Here is a 16,815-nt window from a genome sequence, read left to right on the forward strand (position 1 = left end):
AGGCACAAGTTCTGCTTCTGCGCGCGAGTTGTTGACGCTGTCAATGTCGCCGTATAGCTCCAGACTGCGCAGTCGCAGATCGTTGTATCTAGGAGCTCGGCGATGAGAAGCGGGGCTAGCGTTCTTCGGCCAGCGAAGTCCGGGTCCAGCTGCCGTAACTTTGCAGGCCTGGCGGCAAATGCTGGGAGCGAGCCCCGCAGAGAGAGGACTCGCGTTGCGTGCCAGGGTCTGTGAAGGATAGGACGAGGGCCGGGCGCGCCGCAGGATGGACCGTTGGAGGACCCAAGGCGGGGCAAGACGGGGGCGGTGCCTCCAGTGGGCGGAGCAGTGAGGGGAGCCCAGGGCAGTCGGCGGGATGAGGGTGACAGCGGAGAGAACAGAATTGGAGAGGAGTCCTCGGCTTGCTGTGTATGAGGATGTGAGCCCGAAGTTCAGGGCTGTGAGCGAAGGATTAGGGGAAGAGTCGCGGCGAATTAACAATTAAGCACGGTATCCACCGGCTTACAGTAAGCGAGGTAAGCGTGGTTTGTGTTTACTCTCTAATCTGTAGCGCACAATTTCACGATATGGTGAAATTGTGCGCTACAAATTAGTAATTAAGCCCGTGCGTACTTCATTTATTGGGGAATCGTCCCTGGGGAGGGTGTCAATAGGCCTCTCCTGAGGGGAATCCAGGTCAGGGCCGTGAAGGTGGGACCTGGGGTGGGTGGGGCCGTGAAGGAACCGTGGGGTGATTGGGAGACAGAAATCGAGAGAGAGTGGTTGGTAGAATCAGAACGTTGGAGTGTAAAGGGATGCAGGGCCGAGACTGGATCAGGGCCTCCGCCTCCTAGCCCTTGCGGCACCTTTGGGACAATTATGAAAAGGCAACCCTTAGGACCCACCTTGAATCACAGGGAGCTGGCCCCACCAGGGCTCCTAAAGGGCCCACAGGGGACAGAGAGGGAAGGCGGAGGTGAAGGGAAGGGGCCTCGGTTCGGCAAAAGACAGAAAGTGGCAGCCGTAGGTGTGCACCTTGGCTTGACAGCAGTGGCCAGCCTGCCCTGTGACCCTTGCAAGGCCAGGAGACAGGTCAACGGGCAGGCAGGGGCAGGCCCCTGGGTGTCCACTAGTCTGGATTCTGAGGAGTCCTGTGTGGCTGGGGTTGCAGGGGTCTGGGTTCTGGTGACTCTTCTGGTTCACAGTGATCTGGGACTAACGGTGGGGTCAGAACAGACCAAGTTAGATCAGTCATTGTTCTCAGAGACCTTCATCTTACCAGGGTCCAAAGGATGGGAGAAGAAAATGCACGCATGCATACTCACACACTGGCACTGTGACATCAAAAGTCACCGCACTGCCCTGGTCACCGAGAGAGAATATCTCTTCCCTTCTACGTGCAGTTATTACTATAATTGTTGTTACATCTCTTCAGATATACAGATATCTGTGTAGTTATTCTGCAAACACACATTCTCTGGATAGACCCACAATCATATTCACAAACACAAAAGCTGAAAATATACTAAGACAGCCACCCCTACAGTCCCTAGACCTGGCCTTACAGGTACACGTGGCACCTCTACATACTCTTGGCCTGCACCAGACACCCAGATCTTCTGTGACCTGTAATATGTGCTGCACTATTAGTAATTACTATTATTAATGTGATATTTTGGCACGACTGTTATATCATAACAAAGGGTAATAGAGCTACTCAATCAAAAAGCCACACTAGAGGTCCAAACAGCTGTCTTTATCTCTGATAAACATCAGGTGGTTTAATTAAAAAATGGAAGTTAGAAATGAGTTTTCCTTGTGGAAATCAGTAGTATTCAAATACATGGATTTATTCTAGAGTACTCTCCCTGTATGAAAAGGGCATAAGATTTAAGAGCAGCCTTCACTTTTCAGAATCCTGCTGTAGGCTGGACTCATAAATGGTCCTGTCCCCAGCCCTTGGGACACAGGATTCTGATTGCCTGGTGCAGTATAAACATACATGCACACACTCACATACATAAACACACGTGCTCACTCAATCTGGCAGGAACCCTTGCTCATACTTGCGGTTCTGTACTCAGACCAGGGGAGAGGAGAGAATGAGTCAAGCTACCCTAGAGATGAGCTCACAGTCTGTATTTCCATCTCCCCATCCCCTATCCCTGGGGAGCACTAAGCAGGAAACTACCACCACCCTCCCAGAAGCCCAGACATCAGAAGTCAGGGAACAGTTGGCCAAGGGGATAATGAGGCTGGTCAGCTGGTCAGGGCACAGGTTGGGCAGGATAATTCGGCCAGCTACATTGGCACCACGGTCCTCTGCTGTTAACATACCTTGGGAAAGTTCCAGAGAGGGCGTATCAGGAGCAGGTTTGTGCTCAGTGCATCTCTATGCTAGTGCTAGTTGCATCTGTAAAATTATAAATACTAACTTGCATTTCAAACTTTAAGAACTTTTGATCTCCTCACCCGAGGGAGACTGTGCTTTGGCACTTGAAAATGGTGGTTTAGGTATCTGTGAGAATATGTGTTGGCTCTCATTGTGGGCAAGGATGTACATATGGCTTTGTATCTCACTAAGGGGTGCTGGAGGGTAGTAATGCCTATACGTTGTTGTCCTGAGATTTCTCGTGTGGCCTTTTTTTCACATACAAGGCCAAGGGTCTCCATCCAGTTCTGGCCCAGACTGTCCTCTGAGCTGGCAGTACAGTGTCACCACCTGAGTAGAAACCTCTTCAGGCCAGCTGCATCTAGACATCTCATGACCTCTGAAGGTAGAGCTGGCAGCTGACAAAAAGCAAAGCAGAAGTAGTAATTTGGCTAGCACAGGCCCAAACCTGCCCCCTTGCAACTGAGGACAGCACAGGATCAGAGCTTGATATGCCACAAACCAGATGGCCCAGTAACCCCCACATGAAAGGAAGTGCCCCTGTCAGTCTCTTTCAATACCCCAGGGGAGGTACATGAGCTGGGCTCCTGTCCTCAACTGCCTCCACCTCCTTAGGTTCAGGCAAAATCCACATGCCAACATCAGGGACGGGACAGGCCCTAAAGACCAAGGCGTACATCTCTTGCCCTACTCAACTGACCACAGAGCCCTTGTCCTCAATCAGCACTCTCATGCCTCCAAGGCTGTGTTCTGCAGAAGCCCCTCTGGGGCAAGGTGTGGAGGAGGATAGACCCAAGAGTTCACCTATGACTGGCTGGGGTTGGGGAGTCCTCAAGGCCAGATTCGCAAGTAAGTGCCAGTGGAGCAGACAGAGAAAAGGGGGAACACCCGCTCGTGAAAGTTGACACGGAAGGTGTAGAGGTGGCGCATGTCCTCTGCAGCATAGAAGGACACGGCCCCCACCTCCAGGTCCAGAGCCACCCGCACACGGGACAGGTGCCCACAGTTGAGGGGCGTCCGATCAGGGCTGGTCACGGCCCAGTACTGCCCGCCATTGAGCTGCAGCGCCCAGATACCCTCCTCGGGCGTGAAGGGCGTGAGGCCCTTGCGGCGCACACTTTCGCGGGCCACACCAAAGGCCCAGCCCTCCTTGGAGCCCACTTCCACCTCCCAGTGGTGGCGGCCAGAGGAGAAGCCGCAGGACGCCAGCACCCGAGTGTTGGTATCGAAGCGGCGCGGGTGATCAGGCAGGTCCTGGACCCGCTGTCCAAGGCGCACACTCTTAAGATCCAGAGAGAGGATGAGACGGGGGTTGGCAGTGTCAGGGTCCAAGGTTAGCTCCACTGCAGGGTAGAGACAGAGTGAGAGATGTCACCATAAAGGCTCATTGCATAGCCCCCTCCTCCAAGGCTATGCTCCCCTCCCTTCTCTGCAAACCCAGCTCCCTTTCCTCTATATATCCTTCTGGCACCTAAGGCCAATGCCCAATTAATCCTCTACCCTCTGCCTCCCAGAAACAGTTAACTTTTTTTTTTTTCACCCAACAAGTATTTATTGAAATCAAACAAACGCAATATATGGACCTGATTTGGATCTCAATTCAAACAGACCAACAAATCCAATTTAAAAGACAATTGGGGAAATTAGAAAACTAGATATTGGAAAGAATCATTAATTTTTCTGGGTACAATGATGGTTTTGTGGTTATGTTTAAAAGAAGTCTATATAAATAACATACTGATATATTTATGGAAAGGATATGTTATTATTTGCTTTAAAATAATCAGTGGGAAGAAGTGGGTAGGGGTGTACATGAAAAATATTAGCCATGAATTGATCACTGCTAAAGGTGGATGGTGGGTACGTGGCAGTTTGTTATGCTCATCTCTCTAATTTTGTGTGTCTGACATTTTTCATAATAAAAAGTTAAAATGTGTACACTTGCTTCAAGCACTTCAATGCTCCAGGCACTGGGACTACCACTGACAACAAGACAGTCGAGTATCCCTGTCCTCGTGTATCTTTCTTTCTAGCGGGGGTTGAGACAATATATGATAAGCACAGTAAGAGGGATCAGGAGAGCAGGCTATAGTTTTAACTCCAGTGCTCAGGGAAGGCCTCACTGAAAAGGTGCCATTTGATTCTCATGGGGTCCAGACTTTCTGGACCCATAGGGACTGGATGAACCCCTAAAACTATTTGCTCTGAGATCATCTTTAAAATTTAAACCAAAAATATCCCCTGAAGTCTTCTTAAACCCAAACAATAGTTTAACTAGTAAAAAATTCTGCCTTGAGCATTAGGCTCTTTTAAGAACTACCTATATGGGATCAGATTGACAATAGCAACTCAAAAGATTAGATAGGAACCTTAGAGGGCAGTGAATTATGTTAATGGGGGAGGAACAACTCAGAAAAGGAGGATGGGAATGGTTGTACAACTCAAAAACTGTAGTCAATGTCACTGAATTGTATATGTAGAAACGGTTGAACTGGTGTATATTTTGCTGTATATATTGTCAACAACAACCAAATAAATTAAAATGAAAGAAAAGGTGTCATTTGAGTAAAACCATAAAAGAGGTGAGGAAGCCAGCCACACAGCTATCTGGGGGAAGCATGCTCCAGGCCAAGGGGCAACCAGTGCAGTGCTGTCTGTGAATTTAGTGATGTTGTTAGTTGGCATCAAGTCGGTTCTGACTCATAACGCACATATGTACAACACAATGAAACACTGCCCTGTCCTGCGCCATCCTCACAATTGTTGCTATGTTTGAGCCCATTGTTGCAGCCACTGTGTCAGTCCATCTTGTCGAGGGTCTTCCTCTTTTTCGCCGACCCTCTACTTTACCAAGCATGATGTCCTTGTCCACGTACTGGTCCCTCCTGATAACACGTCCAAAGTATGCGAGACAAAACCTTTCCATCCTTGCTTCTAAGGAGCATTCTGGCTGTACTTCTTCCAATACAGACTTGTTTGTTCTTCTGGCAGTCCATGGTATATTCAATATTCTTCACCAACACCATAAATCAAAGGCGTCAATTCTTCTTCGGTCTTCCTTATTCATTGTCCAGCTTTCGCATGCATATGAGGCGACTGAAGATACCATCACCTGGGTCAGGTGCACCTTTAGTCCTCAAAATAACATCCTTGCTTCTTAACTCTTTTAAAGAAGTCTTTTGCAGCAGATTTGCTCAATACAATACATTGTTTGATTTCTTTTTCTGTTTTTTTAATTGTGCTTTAGATGAAGGTTTACAGAGACGGTGATTTCTTGGCTGCTGCTTCCATGGGCGTTGATTGTGGATCCAAGTAAAATTAAATCCTTGACAACTTCAATATTTTCTACATTTATCATGATGTTGCTTATTTAGTAGAACCATACAATCTGGAGCTAAAGGGAACTGGGGAGAAATGTCCTGATTCTCCTTGGGTTAGAGGTCTAAAGCTAAAACAAACCAAACCCATTGCCATCAAGTCGATTCCAACTCATGGCAACCCCATACATTACAGAATAGAACTGCTCCATAGGGTTTTCTTTGCTGTAATCTTAATGGCAACAGATCACCAGGCCCTTCTTCCATCGTGCTGCCAACCTTTAGGTTAGCAGTCAAGAGGTCTAAAGGGGTGTGACAAAACTTTCTTGACCATGATCCACAGGAATATATTTTACATTGTATTCCAGTATACATATACTTTAGACAAAAGTCTCAGAAAACAATTTTACTACATGTGATGCACTTTGATGTTTTCTATTCTATTTCATTTTTCTTAAATGGTTTTAAACACACACCTGAGGTGGGTGTGTGCTTGGTGTATTCTGGGAATAGCAAGAAGGGTGTGTTGCTGTACAGAGTGAGCAAGGGGGAGAGTGTAGAGATGAGACCAGATCCGGTGGGGCCTTGAAGGCCATGGTGAGGACTGTGGCCTTTACTGAGTGAGAGGGACCATCGCAGGGTTGTGAGCAGAGGAGGGGCCTGGTCTGACTAGGCTGGTTTAGATTCTGCCCATGTAAACACTGACTTAGCTCGGTCATCAGCATGAAGACTATGTGCTCTCCCCTTTCCTCAGGGTTTTATCCCACTTATTCTACAGCTCTGCAGGAATAAGAACAATCGTTTCCCTTCCTGTCTTCAGTCTCCCCATTTTTCCTGACCCCTGCACACAAACCTCCATACCCAGAAGCTGTCTCCATCTGTCTGGGAGTGGTAACAGCGGGGAGAGGCTCATCCAGGTGGCCAACAAGCCCACCCAAGTCTAAGTATTCTGAGGCGCAGTGCACTCCTGCTCTTGACCCACCTACAGTTTACAGGCCTGCTGGCCTCACTGCCACCTGAGGGCATCAGAACTGCTGAGGCAGGCGAGGATGGTGGGGGAGGGAAGCAGACTGGCAGGGTTGTGAGGCAGGGCTGAAGGAAAGAACCAACTGTGTGCAAAGCCCAAAGACAGTCACCGCAGGGAGGAGATTCTCTACTTTGCCACATAATCAGTACTCACTTACACAACAACTATCCATACCTTTCTCCTCTTTCTCCAGCTCATCCCGAAGATCCTCTGAGGAGGAGAAACAAAGAAAGCAGGGAGTGGGTGAATGACATACGTGTTTGGCAATGACACCACCTTTTCCAATATTTATAACCCAACTGACTCACTCATTCCCTAAATACCCCAGATTTGCCACCCCATCTATCAACACCAACCTCACCTTGACATACTCCAGCTACCATTTTGTCACAGCTTCTGGAAAGGCACACCCTTGGGATCCCCGAACTACCAAAAACACAAAACTGCCATCCACACCACATGGCCTACCCCACACCCAATCCCCTACCTTTGAACTTCTTGAGCAACCCCTTTAAGACAAAGGTCTTGAGGGAAACATTCCAGACTTTATTCTTCATTTCAGAAGAGACTGTGGTTGGCTTGGGGCCGGGCACACTGCTGCACCTGCAGGACAGGGACCCTAAGGAAGGCCCATGAACACCGTCCCACCCCCACTGGGCTCTGGCAAATAGGTTGGCAAGGTCTTCTTATTGGGGAGAGGTGGAAAAGGGAGAGCCCAGCCTGGTATTAGAATACCCACAGCCAGGCAAGCAGACATTTGCCTCAGAACGTACCCAGGTAAGACAGCTCGGGGGTGGGGGGATAGTAGGGGGGTGGCCAGAGAGTTCAGTGGAAAAGAGAGGCCCCAGAAGCTGTTAGTTTCACTCACTTGTTTAGTGTGTTTTTGAACTCCTGGAAGGAAAGATAGAAGAAAACCAAGTCAGCATTTTGTAACTTCCATTCACCTATGAGAAAAAAAAACTGACCCCTTGGCCTGTGTCCAAGAGGAATAAACAATAAGCAGGTGTACCCTGCCCATAGCCTGCATGGATCCCTGGCAGCAACAGCTTCCCACTGTGGCTAGCTTCTGGGTGTCTTATCAACTCACTGGGCCCCTTGCCCCTGCCCACACCTCTGCAAATGTTCTCTTTATTACAGAATCTTCACTGGAGCATCTGCTCTTGAAATCACAAGACTAGTCACACCCCTTATGCAGTGGTGAGGACTACTATTCTTGACCCATTAGTGGCTTGTAAATTAATTTAGTGGATTGTGATGACCATTTTTAGAAAATGAAATAGAACAGAAAATATCAAAGTGCATCACATGTAGTAAAGGTATTATTTTCTGATATTTTTGTCTCAAGTATGTGTATCCTAGAATACAATATAAAATATACTCTTGTGGATCATGATCAAGAAAGTTTTATCACAGCCCTTTAGACCTCTAACCCCAGTAGAATCAGGGCACCTTTCTCCAGTCCCCTGTGCCTCTGGATTGTGTAGTTCTACTCACAAGATCTGACACTGGTCACTCTGCCTTTCCTGATGGCTTACAGTAAATGGGTCAAACCCCTGGCCGAGCCAGACTCACCTGGAGAAAGTCAAGGTCAGGCTTGCAAGCTGTCTCCTGGATCTGGCTGCTGAGCTTGGAGAGCTGGGTGATTTCACCCCCAAGCTGGGCCAGGTTCTCATTCTGCTTCTGCGTCACTTCCCGGGACAGCTGCTCCAGACGGCCTAGCAGCCGGCCCTCCTGCTCCACCAGGAAGGCCCTCAGTGCCTGGAACTCAGCCCCCACCTTTTCTCTCTCAGCTGCCATCTGCTTCTGTCCACAGAGGAGGAAAGGTTGGAAAGGTGAGGGTGCTTGGACATTGAGACATGCCACTTGGTCAGGAGCCTCTGCATTGTCCCACAGGACCAGGTTCCATCTCCCTCAGTGCTTTAGGGATCAGAGGCACACACACATGCATGCACTCACTCACACACCCACACACACACACACACACAATTTCAAATATTCCAACTCAGGGTACTCAGCAGTCTCAACTCATGTGTCTTTGAACCTGAGCCTTACCACCTAACCTAGGGCAACTTGAAACTATCCCAGAACCAACTAGGGCTGCAATTTCTTCATTTTAAAAGTGAGAGGAATAAATGAGTACAAGAGGCTACTATAAATATTAAACTGAGGTAGCTTTTTAATTTCCGAAACACATTTATTTTGTCACCCCCTCAAACTTACTCTCTTCACTTTACTTCTTTTAAAAGAGCACATTTTTTTTTTTTTTAGCAATTATAAAGCTAGCACATACCCATAATACAAAACCTAGGAGATGCAGAAAAATAGAAGGAAGGAAAATGCAATGCTGGTGACCAGAGGTAACAGCACACCCACAATGACCCGAGTGAGAATATGCTTGCCTGGAGTTAGCCAAACTGCAAAGTTTAAAGCCAACCGTCAAGTTTAGAAGACACACAGTCTTCCAGGAGACCACCCTCACTTCCAAAACAACTATCAGTACCTTTCTCCTCTTTCTCCAGCTCATCCTGAAGACACCAACTGCAGGTTTGGGGAACCCCCCAAACCACCCTCAGGTTTGATAATTCATTAGAAAGATTCACAGAACTCACTGAAAGCTATTATACTCACAGTTACAGTTTATTGCAAGGAAAGGATATAGATTAAAATCAGACACATAGGGTAGAACTCTGGAAGGGTTCTAAACACAAAGCTTCCATTGTCCTCTCCCAGGCACTGATGTATGACAGTATGCAGAGTATTGCCAATCAGGGAAGCTCACCCGAGCTTCAGTGTCCAGAGTGTTTATTACAGCTTCATTATATAGGACTGACTGATTGATTGACTGTCCATGTGGTTGAACTCAGCCTCCAGGTCAATTGATACCACATGACCAAACAGCACCATATATTAGATGCCGGTTTAGAACATATGCAGCCTCCTGGAGAACACTGCTCCAACCCTGCAAGGTATTGCCACCTAGCTGGTGCCATAATTGTGTATCTAGAAGGCCACTCTATTGTTATATCAAGCCAGCTGCTTCAGGATGATGGGGAACATGGTGAGACCAGTGAATTTCATGAACATGGGCCCACTGCCGCACTTCATTTGCTGTGAAGTGAGTCTCTTGGCCTGACGCAATACTGTGTGGGATATGACAGTGGATAAGGCATTCTGTAAGTCCACGGATGGTAGTTTTGGCAGAAGCATTGTGTGCAGGAAAGGCAAATCCATATCCAGAGTAAGTGTCTATTCCAGTAAGGACAAAACGCTGCCCTTTCCATGATGGACGTGGTCCAATGTAATCAACTTCCCACGAGGTTGCTGGCTGATCACCTAGAGGGATGGTGCCATATCCCAGACTCAGTGTTGGTCTCTGCTGCTGGCAGACTGGGCACTCAGCAGCGGCTGTAGCCAAGTCAGCCTTGTTGAGTGGAAGTCCATGTTGCTGGGCCCATGCATAACGTCCATCTCTGCCACCATGGCCACTTTGTTCATGAGCCCATTGAGCAATGACAGGAGTATCTGGGGAAAGAGGATGACTCGTTTCCACAGAACACGTCATCCCATCCACTTGATTGTTAAAATCATCCTCTGCTGCGGTCACCCTTTGGTGAGCATTCACATGAGACACAAATATCTTCACTTGTTTGTCCCATTCATAGAGGTCTATACACACACTTCTTCCCCATAAATCCTTGTCTCCAATTTTCCAATCATGTTCCTTCCAAGTCCCTGACCATCCAGCCAAACCACTGGCCACAGCCCATGAATCAGTATATAATCACACATCTGGCCATTTCTCCTTCCAAGCAAAGTGAACAACCAGGTGCCCTGCTGGAAGTTCTGCCCATTGAGAGGATTTCTCTTCAGCACTGTCCTCCAGGGAGGTCCCAGAAAGGGGCTGTAGTGCCGCCGCTGTCCACTTTCGAGCCTGCCTGCATATCACATAGAACCATCTGTAAACCAGGCACGAGTTTTCTCTTCTTCAGTCAACTGATCATAAGGAACTCCCCATGAGGTCATAGGTGCAGACTGGGAGATGGAAGGTAATGTGACAGGAGTGGAGACCACGGGCATTTGGGCCACTTCCTCATGCAACTTACTTGTGCCTTCGGGTCCTGTTTGGGCCCAATCTCATCTATACCGCTTCTACTTAATGACAGAGTGCTGCTGTGCACGTCCAACTTATGACTCTGTGGGTCAGACACCATCCAGTTCATGATGGTCAGCTTAGACTGCATGGTGACTTAGTGTTCCATGGTTAAGCGTTCAGTCTCTGCTAAGACCCAGTAACAAGCCAAAAGTTGTTTCTCAAAAACAAAGTAGTTATCTGCAGAGGATGGTAGAGCTTTGCACCAAAATCCTAAGGGTCTGCACCATGATTCACCAATAGGGGCCTGTCAAAGACTCCAAACGGCATCTCTATCTGCTACGGACACTTCAAGCACCATTGGATCAGCTGGATCATATGGCCCAAGTGGCAAAGCGGTTTGCACAGCAGCCTGAACCTGTTGCAGAGCCTTCTCTTGCTCTGGGCCCCATTCAAAACTAGCAGCTTTTCGAGTCACTTGATAAACAGGCCAGAGTAGCACACCCAAATGAGGAATATGTTGCCTCCAAAATCCAAAGAGGCGCACTAGGTGTTGTGCCTCCTTTTTAGTTGTGGGAGCAGCCAGATGCAATAACTTATCCTTCACTTTAGAAAGAATGTCTCCACATGCCCCACACCACTGGACCCCTAGAAATTTCACTGAGGTGGAAGGTGCCTGAATTTTTGTGGGATTAATTTCCCACCCTCTAGCATGAAAATGTTTTACCAATAAGTCCAGAGTCATTGACACTTCTTTCTTACTAGGTTCAATCAGCATAATATCATCAATGTAATGGGCCAGTGTGACGTCTTGTGGAAGGGAAAGGCGATCAAGGTCCCTGCAGACTAAATTTTATGACATAGGGCTGGAGAGTTGATGTAGCCATGAGGTAGGCAAATGAAGGTGAATTACTGGCCTTGCCAACTGCTTCTGATGATCCTTCGAAACAAGTATGGAGAAAAAGGCATTAGCTAGATCAACAGCTGCATACCAGGTACCAGGAGATGTATTAATTTGCTCAAGCAATGAAACTACATCGGAACAACTGCTGCAATTGGAGTCACCATCTGGTTAAGTTTTCGATAATCTACTGTCATTCTCCAAGATCCATCTGTTTTTTACACAGGCCAAATAGGCGTGTTGAATGCGGATGTGGTGGAAATCACCACCCCTGCATCCTTCAAGTCCTTGATGGTGGCAGTAATCTCGGCAATCCCTCCAGGAATGTGGTATTGCTTTTAGTTTACTATTTTCCTAGGTAGGTGCAGTTCAAATGGCTTCCACTTGGCTTTTCCTACCATAATAGCCCTTATTCTATTTGTCAGGGATCCAATGTAGGGGTTCTGCCAGTTGCTGAGTATATCTATTCCAATTATGTATTCTGGAACTGGGGAAATCACTACAGGATGGGTTCGGGGACCCACTGGACCTACTATGAGATGGACATGAGCCAAGACTCTATTAATAACCTGACCTCCATATGCCACTGTCACTGGTGGGCCACAGTGACATTTTGGTCTCCTGGAATTAGTGTCAGCTCAGAGCCAGTATCCAGTAATCCCCGAAAAGTCTGATTATTTCCTTTTCCCCAATGAACAGTCACTCTCATAAAAGGCTGTAGATCCCTTTGGGGAAGGCCTGGAGAAAGATTAACAGTAAAAATTTTTGGTAGTGTACTGGAGTCCTTCCTCAAGGGGATCCGGCCTCCCCCTCATTCAAGAGGTTATGGGTGTTTAAACTCGCTCAAATCTGGGAATTGACTGAGGTGCCGTGACTCTCTATTCTGGTGACTGGAGTTAGACTGCTGTTCACCTGACCTAGAATTCATCCATTTGTACAGATCAAGTAAATATTTAGTAGATTTCCCATTTATTTCACTCCTAGAGACACCATGACTAAGTAGCCAGTGCCATAATTCCATACGAGTCAGACTATTCTGATTACTGCTTTGACTCCGCTGTCCATTACTGTAACCATACCCACCTTGTCTTTGTCGATTGAGTGCAGCCACTTGGCCCCTGCTACCACGGGGTCCAATCAGCTCCATAGTAGTTAGGTGTCTTAATTCAGTTAGGGAAGCTCCCACTGTCAAATCTGACCTACATAAAATAGCAATCACAGCAGTCTTCAAGGATGTTGGTGCTTCCTTCACAAATGTGTTCCTTACACTTGTGGTAAAAGGTATGTCCTCTGGGCACTCCATGTGTGGGTCTGTGGGTCTATCCTAATAAATCCACTCTAGCATGCCAATTTCCCTAAGCTTTGGATACCTTCTTCTATAGTATACCAAGGCAGATCTGGTACTTCAACTTGATTTAGTGCAGGCCACCTCGTAATCCATGCTTCAGCAACCCAACCAAACAAACAAACTATTGGATCCTTTCCTAACTTCAACATTGAATGAAGAACCTGTGCTTAGTGGACCCATATCAATAAACTCAGACTGATCCGTCTTTATGTTCTCGCACCATTATCCCACACCCTGAATAGCCATTCCCGCACATATTCCCCAGGTTTCTGTTTGTACGTATTAGAAAAGTCAAGCAGTTCTTTTGGAATGTAGTGTACCTCCACCTGGGTCACACTTTGTACTTCACCTTTTGGGGTTTGCTGGGACTTAAGTCTAGTTATAGGTCTAGAAGCCAGAATTGGTAGTGTGGAATTGTTTTGAGAACATTCAGCATTGTCTTGTAAAGCATCTGCCTCAGGTGATATCCCAGGTGATGACTCAGGCAAGGGCTCTTTAGAGGCAGCTGGACTATGGCTAATCTCATTAGATGGGAGTGAAGGGGCTAATGGTTTCTCTGGGCAGGGTAGTTTAGCAGACAAACATGAAGTAATCTCTTCAGATGGGAGTGGTTCTGCTGGCAGGAGTGATTCAACAGAATTTAGGGGCTCAATGTCACCAGCTTCCTGATTATCTGCCCATATGTCCCCATCCCAAGTTTCAGGATCCCATTTCTTCCCAAACAATGCCCTTACTTTAACTTCAGACACCTCTTGAGGTTGGCAATTAAGCTGGCGTTGTAATACATCCACTCTTACAATAAGACTCTAGGTTTGGTTTTTGGCAATTTCAGCTCTGTTACTACAAGAAATAAGGCTTTCTTTCAAAACACAAGTGGAAGCCTTGAGGTCATTTATGCAGCACTTGAGCTTTGATCCTGAAGCCCTGAGCACATCGCTTTCTTTCACCAGTTTGTTTAGCAAAAGTAGGACCAACCAACCAGCTTCCTTACATTTCTCATTCTGACAAAACTGTAGATATCACATGTGTTCACCCCGAGCCTCGCCTTTCACCAGTACCTGATCTACTGGTGGTGATATTTTGCATATTTGTATTGCCACCTCACACCATGGATTAGCAGTGCCCTCTTTACTGCTGGAAGCAGAGTCATCAACATCTTTAAGATTAACTGGACTCGAGAACCAATTCAGAAGATTCATCCTTATAATTTTGTTTCTCTAGGACCACTCTCGGTACTAAATGTCTTAAGCTAGGTTCTCTAGAGAAGCAAAACCAGTAAAGTATTTAAATATATATATATAGAGAGAGAGATTCATATCAAAGAAACAGTGCACACAAGTGTAGAGGCTGGAACGTCCCAAGTCCATGGATTAGGATAGAGGCTTCTCCTGATTCACATAGCCACAGGGGCTGGCTAATCCAAGATCGGCAGGTCAGAGAGCAGGGCTCCGCTCACAGGATAAGCTGATAGCTCAAGTCCCAAGAACCGGAGGTCAGATGAACAGGAGGCAGCCGCAGGATCCAGAGCAAGCAAAAAGCCAGAATGTGGATGAGGCCACACCCCCAAGGAAACTCCTTTCAACTGATTGTTTACTCACAGCATATTCAATCATGGGAGTGATCACATATAAACACTAAGAATCATGGCCCAGCCAAGCTGACACACAATCTTAACCATCACAAGGCCCTAGTGGATCTTTTCATTATTTAAACATCTATTTTTTGAGCTAGGAATTGAATTTGTGAGTGAGACAAATGACTGTCAGAAACCCACATTTGCCCACCTTAACCAAAATGAACCCAACCTCACTATCCTGTTCCCAAGTGCATTTTATTGCATCCTCTCATGAAATCTTCATTCCACTGTAAGGTAAGGAACATAAAATATCATCCCAGTTCACTGGAGTGCTGGGCATCCTCAGCTGCATAGCAGGAGCTGCTGTTAATCAAATCCCCAAACCTCCTGCCCTCTGCTAGGGTCAGGGAGCAGCTCTGATATGCCCCCCATGCCCCTTCTCCCCCAGCTTCAATTCCAAATTATAATAAAGTCTGAAAATGAAATTTCTTTCATAAATCATTTGGTGGCAAAACATGCCCTGAACTGACATGACGTTATTTATTGTATTTATGTTCCTGCCTAGCATGGATATTTATGTTTCTCTGAAGAAATATTAATGTATTCAATCATAAGATGCTGCCCCAGACCCCTAATGGGGTGTTATATAATATTAGGGTGGCCATATACTCTGATTCCCTGGGACAGTTCTAGTTTAAGCCAGTTGTTCTAAAATGATTGTTAGCAACCTGTTTCACTCTCAAAAGTTCTGGTTTGTATAATAAATTATATGGTCACCCTATATAATGTGTGCCCTATTATCTTTCTAAAATCTACTTCTGCTGTTCCATAGACACATACTCCAACACCATACACACAGAGTCAGGGGTGCCAGGTGGCCCTGCAGTTGTCTCCCAGTGGGGCCCATGCCTCGCTCACCAGGAGCTCCCTGCTTTCCTTCTCTTCCACGGACTGGAACACCTCATAGTCTTCAAGTTCCTTCTTCAAGACTTTCAGCCTTGACTCTAGGAGCTCCTGAAGGAGGTGAGATGGGAGAGGTTGTGGGGAGAGGATTCTGGAAACTCCCACCTGTGCCTTCCAGGAGACACCCAGGGAAATCAAAGGCCTTGCCCATGGAGGAAAAGGAGGCCGGGTAGAAGCCACCACTGTACATCAGGATGGATGTAGCATGCACAGGCTGAGCATAGGGGTACTGGGCAACCTCAGGTAACTCCAAAGGCCCCAGAGTCTCACTTCCCCAAGGATATCTGCTACACAATCCAGGCTGAAACACAAGCTCCCCACCAGCCCAATCCACTTCGTCCTCTCCTCTGCTTTCCTCCCTACCATCAGAAAGGCCCTCTGGATGGCAGGGTTGGAGTAGGGTGGAGGAGCAAAGAAAGAATGGGGACTGTGCGCCCGAGGCCTCCGCACACACCCCACGGTGGCCCTAGCAAAGAGATAGGAAAGGGGGGATGCCCAGTAAAGACAGCTTTGACACACAGCGCAGACTGCTCCAGGCGCGCCACTCAACTCAGAATCCTCTGACCACCACCGACCTCTTGGAGAGATCGTCCCATTTGGTCCAGGAGGTGGGGACACTGAACAGAGCCACGCCCCAGGGAAAGGGCTGAGAGTGGGGGCAATGAGTGTGTGGATGCGAATGGGGACTTCCCGCAGGCGAAAAGCTGCAATAACTGGGACGCCGCTAGAAGCCGAGGGCCAACAGAAAGAAAATCGCCAAGTTCGTGAGGGCGTCGCGCAGACAGCCTAGTATGGCGCCCAGAGGGAAACGGGAGTGGTGGTGGTGTAGGAATGACAAAGGAGAGCCGCTGTCAGCCCGGGAGGTAGTGCTCGGCAGCCTGGCAGAGGAGAAAGGAGGCAGGAGCTCCTCTGCACCATGTAAACACTGCGCGCTCGCGTGGGCAGAACCCGGGCGGGGACCAGGTTCCCGGGGACAGGCAGGGCTGGGGCGCGCCCTCACCTTGGCCTCCTGTACCGCCTCGTCCAGCGGCAACACCGCATGCGCTCGGTGCTCGCGGGCGCGGTCGCACACCACGCAAATGGCGCGTCCGTCGTCCTGGCAGTAGAGCTTGAGCGGTTCGCCGTGCAGCGCGCACCGGGCCGCCGCCACCGGGACTGACGAATCCGGGGTCCCGCGCTCCCCTGGCGCGGCTGCCGGCAAACTAAAGCGGCGCAGCAGCGT

At 47.9% G+C, this 16,815-nt stretch overlaps 1 protein-coding gene across 1 annotated transcript in view; it reads right to left on the reverse strand.

Annotated features, from left to right (window-relative positions):
* Positions 1-1,119: 1,119 nt before the first annotated feature.
* TRIM7 (tripartite motif containing 7) overlaps positions 1,120-16,815 on the reverse strand; it is a 16,056-nt gene continuing 360 nt past the window's right edge. The window contains exons 1-7 of the mRNA XM_023741460.1: positions 16,594-16,815; positions 15,549-15,644; positions 8,288-8,518; positions 7,584-7,606; positions 7,203-7,318; positions 6,890-6,925; positions 1,120-3,714 (exon numbers count right to left, since the gene is read on the reverse strand). The exon at positions 16,594-16,815 is cut by the window's right edge and continues 360 nt beyond it. Of these exons, the coding sequence (XP_023597228.1) occupies positions 3,203-3,714; positions 6,890-6,925; positions 7,203-7,318; positions 7,584-7,606; positions 8,288-8,518; positions 15,549-15,644; positions 16,594-16,815 (1,236 nt within the window). The 3' untranslated portion in view covers positions 1,120-3,202. The remainder of the gene's footprint in view (positions 3,715-6,889; positions 6,926-7,202; positions 7,319-7,583; positions 7,607-8,287; positions 8,519-15,548; positions 15,645-16,593) is intronic.

Source organism: Trichechus manatus, unplaced genomic scaffold (assembly GCF_000243295.1).
Source record: "Trichechus manatus latirostris isolate Lorelei unplaced genomic scaffold, TriManLat1.0 scaffold00181, whole genome shotgun sequence".
Taxonomy (NCBI): domain Eukaryota; kingdom Metazoa; phylum Chordata; class Mammalia; order Sirenia; family Trichechidae; genus Trichechus; species Trichechus manatus.